Source organism: Sitophilus oryzae, unplaced genomic scaffold (genome assembly GCF_002938485.1).
Source record: "Sitophilus oryzae breed Bouriz unplaced genomic scaffold, Soryzae_2.0 scaffold_847_pilon_pilon, whole genome shotgun sequence".
Classification (NCBI taxonomy): Eukaryota; Metazoa; Arthropoda; class Insecta; order Coleoptera; family Curculionidae; genus Sitophilus; species Sitophilus oryzae.
The window spans coordinates 1,753,761-1,774,969 of NW_022147469.1; the positions used below are offsets into that span (position 1 = coordinate 1,753,761).

General features: G+C 31.9%; 1 protein-coding gene across 1 annotated transcript in view; it reads left to right on the forward strand.

Annotated features, from left to right (window-relative positions):
* Positions 1-21,209, forward strand: part of LOC115889797 (pikachurin-like) — a 340,782-nt gene that overhangs the window by 220,194 nt on the left and 99,379 nt on the right. The window contains exon 7 of the mRNA XM_030909876.1: positions 14,569-14,744. Within this exon, the coding sequence (XP_030765736.1) occupies positions 14,569-14,744 (176 nt within the window). The remainder of the gene's footprint in view (positions 1-14,568; positions 14,745-21,209) is intronic.

A 21,209-nucleotide genomic window follows, 5' to 3' on the forward strand; every position in this document is an offset into this window, starting at 1 on the left:
GAGTTTATAAACAAAACTGAGTATATTAAATTACATAATGGCAAAGTTTTAGCCTTTGCTTTGATGTCCCTTTGTTAAAAGCGAACCCATAATGCCGCATGCTTTAAATTACTTGGAAGAATTACTTAACGTAAATTGTCCCGACCATGTAACGCTATCTGAATATAATGAGCCCTACATCGCTGTACATAAAACAAATTAGTTTTCAGTTCAATAGCAACTTCTTCTTTGAACAGGAGGAAACGCTGGCTTCCTTTCCTGTCAGCTTCGTTATCGGTTTTCAGAGAGAGTGAAAAATATAATTATACAAAATAATTTAAATAATAGACCAAGTTGAAAGAATGGACCACGATAGAACAGCAAAATGGCCGGCAACACAAATACTCAACACACCCACACTACCTGACAGGCCACCAAAAAGATGGTACGAAAGTTGGACATACACATACCGTATGATCGAAAAAAGGCGTCCAGTTGGCTTGGAAATAAACATCGATAACATTCTCCATATAATTTTACATATAAATTGACAGCGATCTTCATTTCATAGCCATCGCTGTCGCTGTTTTTTTTCCTCATACGGTGGTTTTATACAGGGAGAACCCTATTTCAAAAAGAAGAAGAAGAAAAAGAAGAATTAAAACAATCATTATTATTTTTGAGAAAGGATTAAATTTAATTCTACATATTTTATTATAATGTGACAATTTAATTTTGTGGAGAAAATAAGTACCGAAGGAAAACGGCGTGAAAGACGGCTGGGAATGACAATCGATGATAATGAGGCCAATCTCTAGACGTCATTTACTAAAAATTGATATAAAACTTCTCAAAAACTAACACTAATCATTATAGAAAGGTTAAGCCCACGGCCACACAGAAAGCGTTTTTACCGTTTTAAGGTTTTTTTTTAAACACGCAAAAGACGCGGCAAGCTCGTGGATTCTCGGCCCGTTCAACAATCAATCCTGTGAGAAAGAGATAAGCGAGATCGGCGCGGTTAGCGTTGAAGAGACGAAGATAAAAGATGCTGGGATTGAATTGTGGACAGGCCGGGGTATATATTTGGCGACAAACACAATCTACTGCTAGTGCCAGTGGTGTGTGTAAAAATAATAATTTGCCATTTATTTTACGAATGTTAGTTTATGTGTATAGTTATTTTATGTTGTATTGTTGTGGTTACTTGTTATAGTTTTTTATGTTGTAGTGTTGTGGTTACTTGTTGTAATTATAATATAATATAATATAATAAAGAATTATAATTATATAATAGAATAGTAAATATATATTACTAGTTGCTAACGCAATTTTAGGACATGATTTATAAAACTTTTTGGTTTGGTTTGAAACTTCTTTACGGGCGCTGGGAGTAAACATTCAAGGCCGTGACACACGAGCTTGTGAGACGGCCCTGACACACGAGCTAGTTGTAACGAAATGTGTTAACGGCTTAGAAATACGTAGTGACGCGACGTGTATTTGTGAGCAATCCACGTGTTTATCAAAAATATTGATATTTTAATACAAATTTTGTAAAAGTGAATCAAATTATTACGTGTAAAAAACCATTTTTATTATTTTACGCGAATAAAACTGTTATATATAAAAAACTATTTTTTACGCCTATAAAACTATTTTTACTGGTAGAAAACTCTTTTTTACGCGTATAAAACTATTTGTTAAACGTAAAAAACTATTTTTTACGCATCAAAAACTTATTGTTTCTGGTAAAAAACCTTTTTTACGCAAAAAGAAATATTTTTTACGTGTAAAAAATTATTTGTTGCACGTAAAAAACTATTTTTTTACGCGTCAAGAACTTATTATTTCTGGTAAAAAAACTTTTTTACACAAAAAAAAATATTTTTTACGTGTAAAAAACTATTTGTTACACGTAAAAAATATTTTTTTACGCGTCAAAAACTTATTGTTTCTGGTAAAAAAAACTTTTTTACGCAAAAAAATATTTTTTGTAAAAAAAACTATTTGTTACACGTAAAAACTATTTTTACGCGTCAAAAACTTATTGTTTCTGGTAAAAAACCTTTTTTACGCAAAAAAATAGTTTTTTACACGTAAAAACTTTTACGCGTCAAAAACTTATTGTTTCTGGTAAAAAACCTTTTTTACGCAAAAAAAATTTTTTACACGTAAAAACTTTTTACGCGTCAAAACTTATTGTTTCTGGTAAAAACCTTTTTGCGCAAAAAAATATTTTTACGTGTAAAAACTATTTGTTACACGTAAAAACTATTTTTTACGCGTCAAAAACTTATTGTTTCTGGTAAAAACTTTTTACACAAAAAAATATGTTTTACGTGTAAAAAACTATTTGTTACACGTAAAAAACTAATTTTTACGCCTCAAAACCATTTGTTTCTGTTAAAAAACCTTTTTTACGCAGAAAAAAAAACACTTTTTACGCATAAAAAACTATTTTTTACGCGTAAGAAAATATTCCCCTAATTAATTACTTTTTCATTCATTAATTTCAACATTTCATTAATAGAATCTTCCTAAACAGTAGATATTCTCTATAAAAATATTTTTAGATAATATCCTAAACTGAATAAAATGCTATTACTATTTAATTTATTTTTATTGTATTATTAAATATTACGTTCGCCTATGACGGGGTCTCATAGAAAACGCTAAAGACGCTACAGAAAACAAATTGATTTGTTTTCATTTGCGTTTTTTGCGAGACACGCCGAACGCTAAACGCTTTTGGTGGGGCCACTCCTATATAATCCTGTTATTTTGTTTTAGACGCAAAAGACGCTTCACGCTAAAAACGCAAAAAACGCTTTCTGTGTGGCCGTGCACTAAAATAGGATAGAACATTTCCAGACATACAAATCTATTCCCAAAAAAACTATTTAAAAATAATTTTTACTCAAATATAAAAATAAAATACAACATTCCTAAATTAACTAGCAGTAAGCACCATTATAAAATAAAGGAGAGTACGGGCCAGGCAAATGACGTCTAGGGCTTGACCTCGCCAAAATCATCATTGCTTTTCATTCCTCAGCCGTTTTTTTTTTCGATTCTTTGGTATAATTACATATAAATTCAATAATATATCGAAACACACAGGCCTGAAACCAGGTTACGATAAAAACTGGGCTAAGTTAGATTAATACTAAATGAGTATCGATTTCAGTAAGATTCTCCGATTCAAAATTAAACAGTACGCTTTGTCGCATGGTTTTAGAAAACTGACTTTATAGAATAATATATGTATTTACTGATCCAATTTTATAATCTAGAACGGTATAATTATAGCTCATAAGCTCATGTAATAATAATGAGAAGAAAATGTAGAATTAGCATAGTTATAGCATAGCAGCATAAAGATGTCTAGTATAATTCAATATTAACAAAAATTACATGCATGAAACCTTTCTATACAGAAAAAAACTTATAAAATGTGTTAATAAAACGATATACAGGGTGTTTCAATAAACATGTGCTATCTCTCGTGGGGAGATTCCTCACAAAAATAAAATTTATTTTTCATATCAACATATATCCGATTCTGCTTTGTTCCGTAGCTACAGGGTGTTAAAATCTTAATATTTTTTCGATTTATTGTAATTTTCTTCTTAATACTTTTAGCGTTTCGAATGAAATTTTGTGGGTAAAAGTTACTATAGTGCGACATATTTTAATGCTACAAAAGTGTGGACATATTCACCAGGGACGTGCATATGAGTTATCATTGGCATATTTTTCTAAAAAAAGCATGTACGCTACTGACTTTTTTTCACATGTTAGCGAAATAGTGTAAGCAGTTTAATGCCGATTAAAAGTTGTCTATTGATGTTTTGTCGATTTCGGCCTCCCTTGATGAGATAAACGCAATTTTATTAAGTTGCCTTGATCCAAATTAAAAAAAAAATAAAAAAATGACGACCTTTAAAAAAATGTAATATTATTAACTTGCGAAAGTTTTAAATATATACTCATTGATTCCTTATCAAAAAATACGAAAAAATGTCCCTTTAAACATGGGTATGGAAATGCATAGTTTTAGAGTTCAAGGATGTTAAAACTTTTTAAAATTAGTTTTTTTGTAATTATCTTAAATAAATTATTTTTCTATTTGAAAATGTTGGACTAATAGTAATAATAACTGATCACAAGGATCGTAAGTGTCGATAACAGATAGTAATAATATTTAATAATAAATTAGGTAAAATATACAGGGTGTCCCAGAAATGAGTGCAGATATTTTAAGGGGTGGTAGATCTGGTCAAAATAAACATATTTTCTCTTTACCATTTTTAAAATAAATTGAAAATAACCGAGTTATTTAACTTTGAAAATTTAAAAAAATAATCGCAACATTTTGAGAACGCCGCGCCGGCAGATATTGCCACATCCAATGAATAATATGATGAATCATTTTCGTAAACGTCCTAAACGTAATGTTTTAGTTAATTTTCGATGGTTTTTGTTAAGTTTTCATTGAAGGGGTAAGTACTAAAAATAATTAATGTGTTTTTTTCTATAATAATTTTAATAATGAGCACTGATAAAAATTTAACATTCCTAATTTTTGAGTAGAAATTTTTCTATGAATTTATAAATGTAGAACTATGTAGAATGTGGATATCATAGGAGGTTGCAACACTGCAAGGTTTAGATACACCTTAGAGAAATCTCAGGCGAATAAACAAGTGGCACTAAAAAGTTTTTTCAAATTTCCCGGAAAATGTCAAGAAAAATTTAAAATTTTCAACATTTTTTTTTCGCAAAAAAACCTCATAGGCGTGTTTCTGGGGTTGAACTATACTACTAGTTAAAATATTTGCACTTATTTCTGGGACACCCTGTATATGATTTATTAATTTTACTTTTATTTTAATTTTATTAAATGTGGTTAATAAAATAGCGTTTGTCTCATCAAGAAGGCCGAATTCGACAAAATATCAAGAGATGTTTTTTAATTGGCATTAAACGGCCTACACAATTTTGATATCAAAAGAAAAAAGTCAGTGGGGTCCGTATGTTTTTTTTTTTAAAAATTTCCAGAGATAACCCATATGCACGTCCCTGGTGAATTTATCTCCACTTTTTTAGCATTAAAATATGTAGAACTTATAGTAACTTTTACCCTCAAATTTTTATTCGAATCACTAAAATTACTTGGACGAAAATTATAATACTTAAATCGAAAGATTATTAAGACTTTAATACTCTGTAGCTACGAAACAAAGCAGAATCGGATCTATGTTGATATGAAAAATAAATCTTATTTTTACGTGAGGAATCTTCGCACGAGAGATGGCACATGTTTTTTGAAACACCCTGTATATGTCGCAGGCGAGGCGTATCGAATAACTCGAAATTTTGCAAAAAGACTAGGCATATTATAAAACGCCGCGCCGCACGGTGGGGCCGATTGAAGAATCGTTGGCCAAAACCTTCAAAGATATATGGATGGATCAACCAAAAATATATAGAATTTAACAGTTTTTGCTTAATTGAATTTCTAGATAGCCAATCTTCAAAATTTTAGTTAATTAAATTATACTTCACGTATATACCCAGCATATTAGCTCATCAATATAATGTGAGAAAAAATACCCGGATGACAAAACTTTTACACTTTTGCCTTGCAAGCCATTTCGAATATTGTTGTCTTGTGGCATGTCTGTCTGTCTGTTTATCGGTCTGTTTGATATATTTTTTTATCCGTATGTAACCAACAACTTTGATAAAAAAATAAATATTGTTTTTGGATTCTAGTTTTGAAGAAGTAAAAAAATAATTATTTTCAATCGTGGTCTCACATGTCTCAAAATGAGTAGTCGGCACGTAATCAAGAAAGTATGGGCTAGATTTTTCGAGTACCTATTACAGGCAAGCAACTAAAAATTAATTTCGGATAATGAGGGGGTTCCAAAAATTTTAATAACCATTTCTGGGGAAGGGCGGTTTTGGGTGCCGGAATTTTTTTTTCTCCTTCTATTTTTGGATTGGAGCAACTAAAAGATTTGAAATTTAGCGTAATGTAATGTGTTCAGTTAGGTTAGTTAAAAATAATTTGTTTAAATGCTTAAATTTTTAAAATCGGTTCATTATTTTAGTACATATCATAGTTTGAACACGGCATATAAATCACACGGCAGGTTAACTCTCTTTGGCGGGAACGCTACGCGCATACCGTCGCGCACGCCGCCATTAGGGTTTCCATTAACAGAAAGTAACCAGTGTCGTAGTTTCTTTCATCGACTGCGCACACTTTCGGCTGATTCGAGTCAGTAGCGTACGGATTAATTTATGTTGTTTATTTCTTGAGTTATATTTTATAGTTGTTGTTTTATTTTTGTTTATTGTTTTATATATTTAGCTTTTCTAGTTTATTTTCGTTTCTTGTGTTATATAATTTATTTTTGTTTTTCTGAACATTGTTAAATCGTTAATTTTTACGTGTTTTTAAAATGCCTGGGCGAAGTTGTGCAGCAAAAAACTGCCCGAGTAGAGGACTAAACTGCAATAAAAGTTTCTTTCTGTTTCACATATGTATATACATATGTGATTAATTATTTTAACATATTTTAGTTAAAAAAACAGTAGTATACATATTAGGACATTCAGCTAAATAGAAAGATCTAATTAAAAATATACAAGTTCAGCATCTATATTAAATGTTAACAAACTTATATATAGGATGAGTCTTAAATAAGTGCAAATATTTTCAGGGCTGGCAGATCTCGATAAAAGAAACATATTTTCTCCTTACTTTTTCAGATAAATCCAAAATAACCGAGTTATTTAAGTTTAAAAAAAAATTTTTTTTTAAATGTTGAGTTGAGAGCCACCGAATTTTTTCTGTATTTGCATCCCTTTTAGTGCCGCAACCATAGAGTAAAGCCGCAACTATGGTAATATCAGAGATTAAGAAATTATACCGTGGGAAAATTTGCGGTGAACAGGCAGTTCTAAAAAGTTTTCGAAAAATATACAAGGAAGTTAAAAGAAAATGCACGATTTTCAATATCTTTTTTTAGCGAAAAAAACTCATAAACGTGTTCCTGGGGTCGAAATATACCACCCCTGAAAATATTTGCACTTATTCAAGACTCACCCTATATGTATATAAAATATTAGCAAGATTAAAATGTTAAATATTTAGTAAAATTAATGTTGTATCTAGACATTCAACATTAAATTCAAAAATAATTATATTAATAATTATTAAATAAAATTATAAAAATAAATAAAATGAGTATATCGAAAATAACAATAGATTAGTAACAAGTTAACAATACATTTTTAGGGCAAGAACATGGGCAATTGCATCTAATAGAGAAGACTTGGTTGAAGATATAAATAAGGCCCAGAAAAGGTACAGGTTGTGTTCTGTTCACTTTGAATTTAAAATGTTTACCAATTCACTTTGTAACCGTATAAAATACAATGCGGTACCTACTTTGTTTCCTGCCATGAAAAAAATAGAAGTTTCTCAAAAAAAATTGTGGATTTATTAATTTGTGAAATTTGAATATTAATAAAATTTGCTACGCCCCTTGATGGGCATAATTTGTACGTAGCCTCTTTATATTGTTCAATAAATATTTTATTGGTATTTTTTTAATTCTTGTTTGTAACTCCTGGCATGTTTTTGTTAGTTGCATGTTTTTTAATTTTAATTGTCTATTCTCTACAGTGAAATATTTAATTGATTTTTTCATTTTTACTTTTCGAGAAGTATGCGCGGTTAACGATTCATTTGTTTGGACAAAAGTATTGTAAATAAAATTCAGTTTCAGTCAATTACCGTATTTTTTTAATACAACCCTGTCGTATTTTCTGAGAAATTTTTTAATACGTTTTAATCCGGCCCTGACTAGGAAACCATAATGGCGCCGACAAGGTCAAATTTTATAGAAATTTTAAACAATGGAATCTGAGTAGAGTTGGCGTGCCGATTGTTTTATGTGCCGTGGTTTGAATTTACGTGCGGATATTTTAATAAGTTAAGCCGCCATCTTGAAATTTTAAACTGTCATATTTAGACTAAAACGTAATATTTTTAAACATATTGCCTTACTTCAAATCTCCATGTTGTTCCATTAAAAAGATAAAAAAGGAGTGGGGAGTTGTATATTATCTAAGCCTCGATCTAAGCATTAATTCAGTTAAATCCCACAAAATTTGTAGATTTGAGGTGGGGTGGGACTGAAGGGTCTAGGACCCTTGGACCCCCTAACTATGTGCTTGATTACAGGCGATTTATGAGTATCAGATTTTATTAAAATCACACGAACTTAATCGAAATAAATCATAAAGACCTATAGTATCTATTACTCAAAGTATACCAGGGACATACTTACATTTAAAAATATTTTTTTTTAAAGTTGCGCAAGATGGTAACAAATACACGAAGGGTAATGTTCAATCTTTCAAAAAACATCAGCTAATAAATTGGGCAACTTTGGGCACCCAACAAAACTCAAGGTTAAATAGCATATTTTATTTTTTATATTATACTAATTTATTAATTAATTTAGTATGCATCAGTGAAAAAGTTTTTTTTTCAAAATATAGCTAGAAATAGTCAAGCAGTATTGTACTTTTATAAAAAATGCAAAAAATTAATTGTATTTAAAAATTAACCAAGAAATTTTGCTTCTTATTCGGGCCCTACAAATTGCAATTACTATACACAGTAGAACTAAACCTTCGACATTACAGCCCTTCACTGGTTACAGATCTGCATCCAAAAATTTTTTCTGTGCATAATAAAATATTTAGGTCTTTTCTGTATTCTATGGTCATCAAAACTTTTTGAAAAAGCAACTTCTGTTTTATAAGGTTCTGGCCGCAAAAATGGAAATCGGCCCCACTGTGCGCCGGCGCACAATGGAACGAGGCCACGTTAAATGTTGGACATGGGGCTAAAATTTTTTTTGGAAAAATGGAAAACTGAATCTACCATATTTAGTTTTCCATAAAACAAATGTCAGGCCTCTCTTAAAAACTGATTTTTAGAAAACAAAAATGAATTTTGTCGTTTTTATAAAGGTTTAAAATTAACCGTTTTCAAAAAGGCTAATTCATGTTGAAAATATTACCACAATTTGATTTTTTTATTGTCCAAGCTGCGGTAGGTTTTTTAAAAAATATATTTTTTTCAATTTAACTCGTTCTTTGTTAATGAATTTTTGGCAAAATTTTGTACATACATCTCATCAATCACCCACTATATATTTTTGAATTAAAAAGTTTTTAATTTTTATTATAGATCTAATCATCAAGAAATTTGAAGTAAGTGCCGCAAGGTTCCATAAAAAGAATAGCGGCATATAGTAGACCATAATACCCTTATTATAAACTTATATAAAAAAGTTGCCCCAATTTGCCGTTTTTTGAAAAAAAAATTGAACTATACGATGGATACTATTTTCAGGGGGCTTTTAAGTCATTTACATAGGTTGAACAAGTCTGGCTTTAAAAATATATTGTTATTCCGATATTATTATTACTATTCTTCTTAACATTTATGTATAAATCGTATATTAGTAGATTATATCGAAATCATTGCACCCCCCCCCCTCCTTTTAGAATACATCTACGGTTTTTATTATTATAAGCAGAACTATCAAAAAATATATCTCAAATATGACTTGTTAATGAGAAATTAGTGTTCTATCACTTTACTATATAGTTATTTTCCTAACAAATGCGTAAAGTGATACTTTCCCTCACGCTTTATTTGACATTTACCCTGACATTAACAAATAATGCTAGTCGTTCAAATAATTTTCAAATATGTAGTAATTTAATATGGTTATCACTTGGCTGAAATATTCAAAAACGAAACGAAAAACATGCTAAACCATTATTTTTTAACATTATTTTGTCCAGAAAACATTAACTTTATCTAAAACCGTGTTTATTAAAATACAATAATTATGCAATTTTCAAAGGCTCATTTTTGTTGACCAATCTATATAATAAATTATTAAACTATTAAAAATATTTTTTCTAATAAAACTCAAAGTTGCACTTCAAATATGCGCACAAGAAGTTCCACTTCCAATATGCGCACATAGTGCACACACAATTTTTTTAATAAATTAATACTCCTATTATTCGAAAAAAATTATGGAAATACCTAAAATTCCTACTCTTGGAGTAATAGAAATACAGGTATGTAAATAAAAATATACAGGGTATCACAAAAATAGTATACGAAACTTTAGTGGGTGATTCTACAGCTAAAGAGAAAAAAAAAGTTTGTATAAACATATTATACCCTAATGCCGGGTCCAGACCAAGCAGACAAAACAACGATAAGACAGAAACATTCATGTTTTACGACAAAATTGCGACAAATCCAATACATTTCTGTGACATTTTTGTTTTGTTTCAAAATTTGGAGACTTTTCCATGGCCTGTCGCGAGTCGGTAAAGATCAAAGTGTCTATGTTTTGTTCGTATATTTTACGACAAGTTGTCGGCGCAGTGTGGATGGCGTGTGCTGCCAGCAGTAGGGACCAGGGAAATCACACACAGATGGTTAATAAAACTCGTTCCCAACAACTAAACTTTTGACTTTGTTGTACTTTTGTCTTTGCGGTGTGAACAATTTGTCTCCAGTTTGTCTTGTCAGAATTCCCCATTTTTTGTCGCAAGTTTGTTTTGTTTTTGTCTCAAAATCGTGTTTACTTTGTAACGTTTTTAGTTCGTTACATGTCTTTTTTACATATAATATATGATGTCTGGCCTATCGTCACCGGATTCCCTCTCGTTCAGGCCTGATCATTTTGTTGGTTCGCTTGGCGTAATTTTTACGTTCCCTAGTCGCCAACCCTGCTATCGTTTCAGTATTCTGTGGAGGCGCGCGCTGTCAACATCGCTTCTGTCAACTCTCTGTGATTTAACGGCACTTTTGGTTTGACCCATAGATAAATGCAACAAGTTTAGATTGGAAAGCCCGTAAAAATTTTAGGTCGCGAAATTATTTTGGGTCGCGACCGTTGTACGCGATCTGGCGCTGCTATAGCGGTCGCTAAGAACAACGGCAAACAAAAACAGAAATAATTTTCTCTTGTCAAAGTCAGAATCTTCAAAAATCATAATAATCTTTCAAAATCTAAACCGCTCTCATTAAATAAATTCCGAAAAGTGTTTATAGCGTTCATTTTCAAAGTAATTATTGCTATCTTGTGAGTTTAATTCAAGTTTTATTTACTCCAACCGGTGATAATTGTGAAAAAGTGGCATTAAAAACTTAAAAAGCTGTGCTGTGAACTTTGAACAGCAAAAACCATCGTGGATCGTGGCATAACGTCTGTTTCCAATGTTTCATAGTTATTTCATACATGCGTCCTTATATAAAATAAAGTTTCTTGTATGCAACACACTGTATTTTATTTATAAAATTAAACGAAAATAATAATAAATTTGAATAAACAATATTTGGCGATATAATTCCGGAAAAAGCCGAATCGCTCCGAAATTTTCAAAAGTTTTGGGTCGCGACCGTTGCAAGAACAGCGCCAAATAGTGTTTACATTGTCCTTATGGGCACTTTCCAATCTAAACTTGTTTCATTTATCTATGGTTTGACCGTTTGGCCTGTCAGACGCCATTAGTCCCAGTTTTTTTAGAAATGGTGATTGTTTAAATCTTGCTGTATAATCTGAATCAGCTGCTATTTCGAGGCTACAGGTAAAGATGAGTTATTACCTTTTATAGATTCGATATTATTATTGAATATTTTTAGGGTAGAGTTACGGATGTCCCAACTTGTATTTGTATTTTGCTGGCACGTTGGTGTCCCTTTTCTTTTGTCCTCCAGAATGTCACATGGAAGAAAGGACAGGTTGTTTATTATTTATTGAGCCCTCGGAAGTATTTCGAGGTAGGTTTATTTTGTTTATTAGACCTTGTTTGGTTTTAAACAAGAGTTTCATATTTTTAGGGTCCAAGGTACGGGTAGTGTCTTATGTACGGACATTATCTTATGTACGGATGTCCTGTGGACGAGTGTCCCCAGTAAGAATGATTTTTTCTTACATATAAGTGCCACAGCGTGGATGTAGCTTGAGTCCCATGCTGCCTTGTTCCCAGCTATAAGCTAGTTAGTTACGGCTGTATCAATTCATGGTGTCCTCATTCTGGCCCCTTTGGTTGTGTTGGATGGCTGAGTACAGAGATGCGAGACCACCTCACGCTGTTACTGTTTAAAGCAAGATTACATAAAGAACAGCTAAGTGTAGATTTAAGTTCTAGTTTTACATTTAACATTTAAAACATTTACAGTCTTAAACAATAACGTACATCTTAAATAATATCGTACAGACTATGTTTAGTGGTTAGATTGTTAAGAACATTCATGTCGATTTAATATTTAATATAATAAATACTAAATATAATTTAGATCTTAGGTTTCATTGCATTGCATCTTGTAATTGTATTACTTTTATAGATATTATTATTGCACTATTTTAACAGATGAATAACCAAACATAGATTCTAGAATCTACAGGTTGCAACATCTTCGATTTAGCATCATATGGAATATATTAAATTAATTAAAGTAATGCTACATTTCATATATTCTCTTATCTTTACATGTCTTGTATTTTATCGTAGTTGTTTTCATTGATATTTAGTACGACCCTTACCACCACTTTCTTTGACATATAACCACTATATATTTATTAGAACTCTACAATGTCATGTACCATCTAAGAACATCACGAATAAATATAGTCATTAGTTTTCAGTAATATACAACTGTGTTTTCTTTCTCTGTACATGCCTGGCGCCCAATATTTATAATTTCGAGTTATTATTGTTAATTAGTTTCTTTCCAGTGAAATACCTTATCCACGACTGCTCTACCAACAAAAAGCTGCCGTTCGCAGTGATAATGTTTTAAAAAAACGCAACAACTTTTTGTCGCCTTGATGTGGACCCGGCATAAGATGCTTCTCAAGGAATTTGCATAGTTTTTTTATTTCCTAGCCTACTGTGACGTCGTTTTTTATCGTAGAGTATTTTAATAATGTTTCCAATAAAATATAATATAGTATAATAGGTCATAATTTGAAAGTTCAATGGCGCTTCGATTAATAAAATATTCTGTTTTACCTTTTAGCGGTCCCATTTAAAGGTCTATAAAAGCAAAGCAAAAAGCTTTCAAAGTTTAAATAACCCCATTTGACGGCACTTTTCATTACGTAACTTTTCAAATTTGCATTGCACAAAGCCAATTTCCTGCATGTCTTCGGATCTATTTTCAACGCTACAGCATTTATTATAATGGTAAAATTGAAAGTTACTACAGTCCTGGGTAAACTAAAAGTAATGATGTTGTCGACTCTATTACTTTATGGAAATTTCTTTTAAAAATCTTTTTATATGCTCATTTTAAAGCATACATAATTCTGAAACAAATTAAAATACATTGTAAATATAATACTTTATGTTTTATATACAGGGTGCTACAAATTCGAGGTACAAGCATTGGTATCTCGGTAGCCGTAATAGATACAAACATAGTTAAATTACGGCAAAGTTGCGTAATGGGATGTTCACCAAGATGCCATGAAAAAAGTTTTAAAAATTTCAAGGATTGTTCAGTTTTTTGGAAAAAACTGATTTTTTGGAAAATCAATTTTATTTTTTTCTGTCGTTACTTTTTAGAAAATCAAAAAACTAATTACACATTGTCATGGCCACTTTATTAGGGCTATCTGATAGTATATTTATATTTTCAAATTAGCTGATAATTTGTGAGATACAGAGTCCAACTTAATTTTTTTAAATACGGACCTGCATTTTTTATTTCAGTTTTTGAAAGAACTCGGTCTCCTGAATACAATGATGTGCCACACTTTATATTTTTTTTGTTTTGTATACCCTAACAGCAACAAAACTATTTAATTATTATTTAAAATAATAAGTCCGACTTTGGTTTCTTAAATTATTTAATCTGGTTATATTCATCGCAACAATAATGATCGAGCCAATTGGAAGAATCAAAAAATAAATAATATCCAGGTCAGAAGTTTAAAGATATTTATTTTTAACTTTTTTTATTGTGAATTGGAAATCTCAGTGTGCGATCTAATAATATGTATAATATTAATGGTAGTTATTATAAATAAATCAACTTCTATAAATTAATTTCTAATGTTCTACAAAACATGTAAAAGTGGGCAACGCTGTGCCGGCCAAGCTTAATCACCTGACTAAAAGTTTATTTAGTTTGGATCTATATATTATAGACTCTTAATAGTAGATTATTTTCTTTTATCTATGATTATAGACTCATGATTTTCATAACCTAGTCATGAAGACATTGATGTAAAAATTTCCAACAATAAAAGCAACGCTTTAAAGAAAAAAATACACTTTTTTAAATTCACTTCCCTCAGCACCGTTCCGAATAAACATTTCCCTTTAATACGGAAGCAGAGAATATAAACAAAACCGGAGCACAAAGCGTTACACAGGGGATTACTCTTAAATCTACGCCCTTTTTTTCGGGCGCGTTCGGTTCTGTTAAGATTAACATTTATTTTATTCTTGCAGGATAACCTTTAGAGAGCCCTTGTTTATCGGAGGCCCGGGCAACACGACGGGGCTCGACGAAAAATTGCCGGTGACGAAGGGCCTGCGCGGCTGCATCAGGCATTTGGAGGTTAATGATCATGTTTATAAGTTTGCCTTGGAGCCGAGCGGAGAAAGTATAAAAGGATTCGGAATTGGTAAGAATTGTTCATTGTATTTCAGAAAATCAGCTTTTACTTCAGATTCATATCTAAACATAAATCCATGTATTTTAAGTTAGCACAACCATTTAAAAAAAATATATGAAGCTATGTGGAACATTTGCCGTAAATTTGCCGCTCTTCGCTAAGTGTGCTAAATCGATGGTTGTACTAAGTTAATATTAAGCCGGGTCTCCACCAAAGCAACATTTGTCGGTGTGTCGCCGACTAGTGTTGTCGACAATGTTGCTAAAAGTTCAGTAAAGTCGTCATTTTATGTCGCAGATTTAAGTCGCCGACTTTGTTTCATGTTTCTCTTGAGAAGCGGTACATCAAAGAAAAATCGTGTCGACGACAATATTTACAAACATGTCTTCACCGAATAAACTCCTATCAGTAACTTTATCGGGTATATTTTGTCATTTGTACTTGTGTTCACAAGGCCAGAAGTTTGTTTTTGATTCTGTTACTAAAAATAAATTTGGTATGGAGGGAGCAATGATGAAACAAGAAATCTGTTTGAAAAATATCAAGCCCACCCCGAACCTTGGGACACTAAGCATACTTGGTATAAGAACAGAAATTGAAAGTATGATGCCTGGAATGATATTGCAACTAGTTTAGAAGTGGAGAGGGTGGAAGTTGAGAGAAAAGATTGTGTCCATTTTACAAATCCTGGGACCAGTCATTTGGAGCAATGATTCAAAGTCAGCTGAACTCATTCTTAGAAAATTCTTGAAACTACTTTGTATTTCATTGTGGAGCGGATTTAAGTCACCTGTACAAAGATCAGTGAGCAAGTCACTACCACTATATAAATTTCTCTTCCGGAGGCTAGGACGTATCCAAAAACGACGTTGCCGTTTGGCTTGACGACGCTCATTGCACTAAATAATAAGGAATGCGGCTGAGATTATAATTACATCCTCTCGTTCCACATGTTGATAAACACTAAACGAACTTTCGCTCTTTAGTCGAAAAATGAAGTCGAGCAACAATATTTCTTTGGTAGGTACGATCTACATTTCTCGACAATATTTATGAAAATAGTAACAAAAGTTGATGACAATGTCGTCGACATATGTTGCTTTGGTGGAAACCCGGTTTTAAGTTAGGCATAATCACCTATAGAGAGATACAACCTGTACCCTATAGAGAGATACAAAAACAGTTAATTTCTATTATAAATCATGTAATTTAATAGAGGTGTCTACCACCCTCTCTGTAGAGATTAAATGAAAATTGTTCAGTATAGTTAAGGGTTAATATAACAGAAATGCCTTACAATATTTTTTAAATAGGTTACTGATCGGTGTCATAACCGCTTGCTATTAGATTATTGTAAATCTCTAAGCTTTCTTCGGGACCTCGGAATTAGTTTAATAAATTTGTGGTTTTAATTATATTTTTTAGAGTTAACGATTATTCACAATGTCTAAAAAAGTTAATTAAAATTAACAGAGTATGCTAGCAACAACTTGAGGGTAGTCAGTTGTATTCATAGAAAAAGCCTAATAATTACCATATAATAAAATGCTTATTTCTGTCCACAGTTTCTCCTGACGGATGATAATCAAATGCCAAAATTACATTAGTTGCAAAATTAGAGTTTTCAATTTTAGTTTCAATAATTATACTATACTATACTCAGACATAGACACATAGATACATTTTTTAGACATTCACAATGTCTAAAAAACAATAAAAATTAATAGAATATTTAACGGAATAATATTACAGCTTGTGGTTAGCTGTATCCACAGAGAAAACCTAATAATTAGCTTATAAAACAATAAATTTTTGATCTCTAGCCACAATTTCTCTTAAAGGATGATCATTTTATTACTAGCAAAAGTTAAAAGTTTGTTAACTTGTTCTACTAACTGAAAATTACTACCACTAATTTTTACGTTCTAAATGCTTACACTGAAATTGGAGGAACAAACTTCTACGTTAACCGAAAACAATAATTTATTGCACTAATTTCGAGGTGAAACTTTAGAAAAAGGCTTAAAAAATATTAGCTTGTGCAGTGAGTGTTCTCAGACAAAAGAAAACATGAAAAATAATGGCAACAAAAAACAACTTTCAACCAAATGCTCTATTAATAAAGCTCTAAATATTTCCCTAATATATCAAAACAATTTATAACATTTTGTTACACCTTTCAACGAGAACAAGCAAAATTGACCACAGACCAACCTATTTGAATTTCAATGCAAACCATATTCCATTGAGAACTAATGGGCAAAGTCAATAGAGAGTCAAAAGTTAAACCCCTACGGCACCATTTAACCGTCAACATTATATTACCTTGTGTAAAGTGGAATATGATTTAACAGTCAACCAGTTCATATATTTTTCGGAAAATATAATAAGGATACATACACAATCACAAGTAATGATTTATACATTTTAAATTTGTGAGGTAACAATTTTAATAATTCAGACTATTTATCAAGTGAATAAAAAATATCGATTTTTACTATACCAAACCTTTCTCTCATTCTTTCTTTGCGTTAAAGCACTTCCAGCTCTTTGCAAAGTTCCCAATGTCGCTGATGTTGGCATCCGCTGCATCCTCTAGTCCAAAAAACTGTGTCTTACAGTTTTGAAGCGTCACGCGTCGGTTTTCTAGTACCGGAGAGTAGAACCTAACCTGAACACTTTGACCTGTAGAAATCTCTATATTTTTAAAAAATGCTCGAAATTTACCTACATTTGCTCACGAAATTTCATTTCAATACCAACTATCATTTTTCTTGGTGCATCCGCGTCGTATAAAAGGCGCCATCCTCTACATAAATTATTACATTATTATTTAAGTGCCAAACAATAAGAATATTCACAAATTATTAATCATCCATCGAAATTATTTGCTAAACATATACATCCAATAAAATTATTTGCCAAAATATAATACACACAAATTAATCTAACTACCGAACTGCGAACTACCAAACTAAGAACTACCGAACTACGATCTACCAAACTATAAAATAAAAAGTAAAGTTTTATTAAAATCCATTCAGTAGTTTTTGTGTGAAAGAGTAACAAAGATTTACAGGGTGTTCCAGGCTGAGCGTGCATTAGAGGTTTCTAGAGAACCGTAATATCTAGATCGGAGATTTTTTGCACATCATTGTTTTACAACGAGATCTATCGATTAAAAATATTTTCAGTATGGCGGCACTTCCGGAAATACCGGAAGTTGATAGCAACTTTCTTATTTTAAATGGGTACCCTCATTTTTTATTACATACTTAAATTTTCTGTAAAATTTTATGAATTTTGATATTAACACTCTATACCTAACAGTAAATGTTTTTGAGAAAAAAAATATTTAAATTTTTCGGAGGAGAAAAACTGCATGTCAAAAGAATTTGTATAGCCTAAACGTCAAATTTAGTGATTATCACAGACACTGTGCCATAAATAGAGAATAGTGGCTATCTATTTCAAAAATTAAATTGTTCGAATGTCATACAATAATGACGGTAGCTGTCATTGAATTGAGCCATTTAAAAATTAGCATATGTCATTTTTTTCAAATGGAAATCCACTGTATTCTCTTTATGACATAGTGGCTGTGGTAATCATTAAATTTGACATTTAGACTATACACATATTTCTGACAGGCAGTTTTTTTTGTTCAAAAATTTAGTATGTAATAAAAAATGGGGGCACCCATTTAAAATAAGAAAGTTGCTGTCAACTTCCGGTATTTCCGGAAGTGTCCCCATATTGAAAATATTTTTAATCGGTGGATCTCGTTGTGAAACAATGATGTGCAAAAAATCTTCGATCTAGATATTGTAGTTCTCTAGAAACTTCTAATGTTCTACAATTGCAGGCGTTTACAAAATATAGAGGAATGTTTAGCGCTAAATGTCTGATAGATTACTCTGTGGCGGTTAAGGATTAACAACAATAAAAATATAAACAACACGCTGTAAGTTGTCATTTATCCTGTCACGCACTTTGTGCAGCGTGTATAATCTATCGCATGTTCTCTCATGTGTGTTACTTCATTGTTTGACAAATATAGGCAACCTAATTTATTTCCAAATGCAAACATTACTGTTTGAGAAGTCGCATTAAGCAAATTTACGTTTGCAATGACTGCCCGTGAAGCCTTGACCGATTACTGAATTATTTACTGAAAAACAGTTTTAACAAATCTATAAAAATATTTAACGCAGTCTCATACTACTGTTCTGTTTCAAAATCAGTCAAATAGTCAACGTCTAGCTGAAAAAGCGACAAGTAATAGATGATAAAATCAATGAAAATTCTAGTAATTGAATTCCTTTTCCACCTGACGTGCTTTTTAATTAATGTAAAACAACCGAGACCCAAGCAGATCTGTTTTTAGTGTAACTATTAGCCGTAAATTTTCATCAAAAATAACTTGGAAACTTTTAGTGAGATTTACATATTTGAAACCGAGAAAGTTGGGGATATTTTAATGATTTAGTGGGAATTAGTCGAGAAAGTTTTACGAAAACCGAGGACAATACTATTATTTAAAAAGTATATCTCGATAGAATAACTTTGCGTCGAACTAAGTGATTTAATTTTTGTCTGAGAAGTAACGTAATTTAATGACTCTCTATAGGGCCCAGTAGCGGCGCATAGTTCAGTAGTTTGGGGGTGCACAACCTTAGAAAAAAATGTCACACGACCGCTTTCAGAAATGGCACTTTTTGGGTAATCAAATCGTCAATCTTAGGCTACAAATTTATATTCATTTCATAAAGTGCGATCCTTATTTTCCAATCCTTATCCGATTTTATCATTTAATGTTTGTTTTTCGTAGCATTTAACAAAAAATATTCTGGTTTCTGTAGATAGTTTATTAACTAAGGTACATTTTATACTGGAAATTTTGCCAGTTTCTTGATATTACAGAAAAATGAAGAAAAAGAAATACATTTTAAGAGGGACATTAGTCCGAAACAGTAACAAAATAAGCCGGCAAATAACGTTTTATGTAAAACTGGCTAAATATTTTTACACAAATGAAGAAGGAAATTAAAGATAAAGGATTATACTATATGCGTATTGTAAGCACATTTTTAGACAACTTCTTTATTTATTTTATCGAAACAGAAGTATGAATATACATACTCTAAGAAAGAACAATGGTGTACCGAAAAAAAAGTACACAACTATGGAAATGAAAAGGTACCTACACATAACATATTTTTCCAATTTAGTGCAAAATAAATGTTTCAAAATATTTTTTTCTCTTTGGTAGTCACCTAAACAAGGAGTGCGGTAATGAAATTGGCGTGTGAGTTAAGAAGCTCTTAACTCACTCAAAATGCGTGAGTTAAGAGCTTCTTAACTCACTGACGTAGATAAAATTCCTTCCCCGGTCTAACCTAACTAACTCCCGCCCCCATATGACCTTAATATCGCATTAAAGAATAGACACCGTAATGATTCATTCGAACGTTCGAGAAAAATCGAGTTCCACTGGAATGGAGTAGTACATACGAGAACATTCTAAACCTTCTCTATGCACCTAATGATCTAACGTCTAACGGATTATTCGAGAACTGTTTAGCTGTGGGTATATAAGCCGACGCCTGGAGCCTGAGGAGGATAGACATAACCGGTCGACACGACACACATAGTTATAGTTGCGCCGCGCTAAATTCAAAATAAATTCCTTTTAGATAAAATAGTTCTTTAAGTAGTTTTATCGTTATTGGTTGGTTTGGTTTGGTTAGTTACTTGATGTTAAATAAATTGTGTTTAAATAAATTAGACTTTCTATCCACACGGAACCGACGAAAAACGTAACATTAATTATGGGTCGATTCAGAAATAATGCAGACAGCCCTAAACAAAGTTGACAAGTGGTGCAAACAAGAGAGACTGACAGTCAATGCTCAGAAAACACAAATTGTCAATTTTACAAAAAAGATAGCACCAAAAGGCCTAAAACCACCAGTGCTAGGAGAAACGGAGATTTCATTTGCCAAAGAAACAAAGTATCTTGGGATATTTTTTGGTCAAAGGCTTACATGGAATACTCACATAGCGAAAGCAACACAGAGGGCTGCCATCTCTTTAGATAGGTGCAGAAGGATGTGTGGAAAAAACTGGGGACTTAACCCTAAAATGACCCTATGGCTATACACAAGGGTAGTAAGACCCATGATAACCTACGGGTCGGTGGCGTGGTGGACAAAGACATAGCAAGTGGGTGCGGTAAGGCTGTTAAGTTCCACACAAAGGCCTGTGTGTAACTGGGGCCATAAAAACCACTCCTACAAATGCGATGGAAGTCTTGTTGAACTTACCACCACTACATATTTTCATACAAGGCGAAGCCAGATCTGTCATGCACAGGTTAATTCACGGTCAGCAGCACATAAGCTAAACGCATAGTGCTGCTAACCAGAAGCTAATCGAAGAGCTGAAAGCAAAGTATTGGGATTACCAATTGAT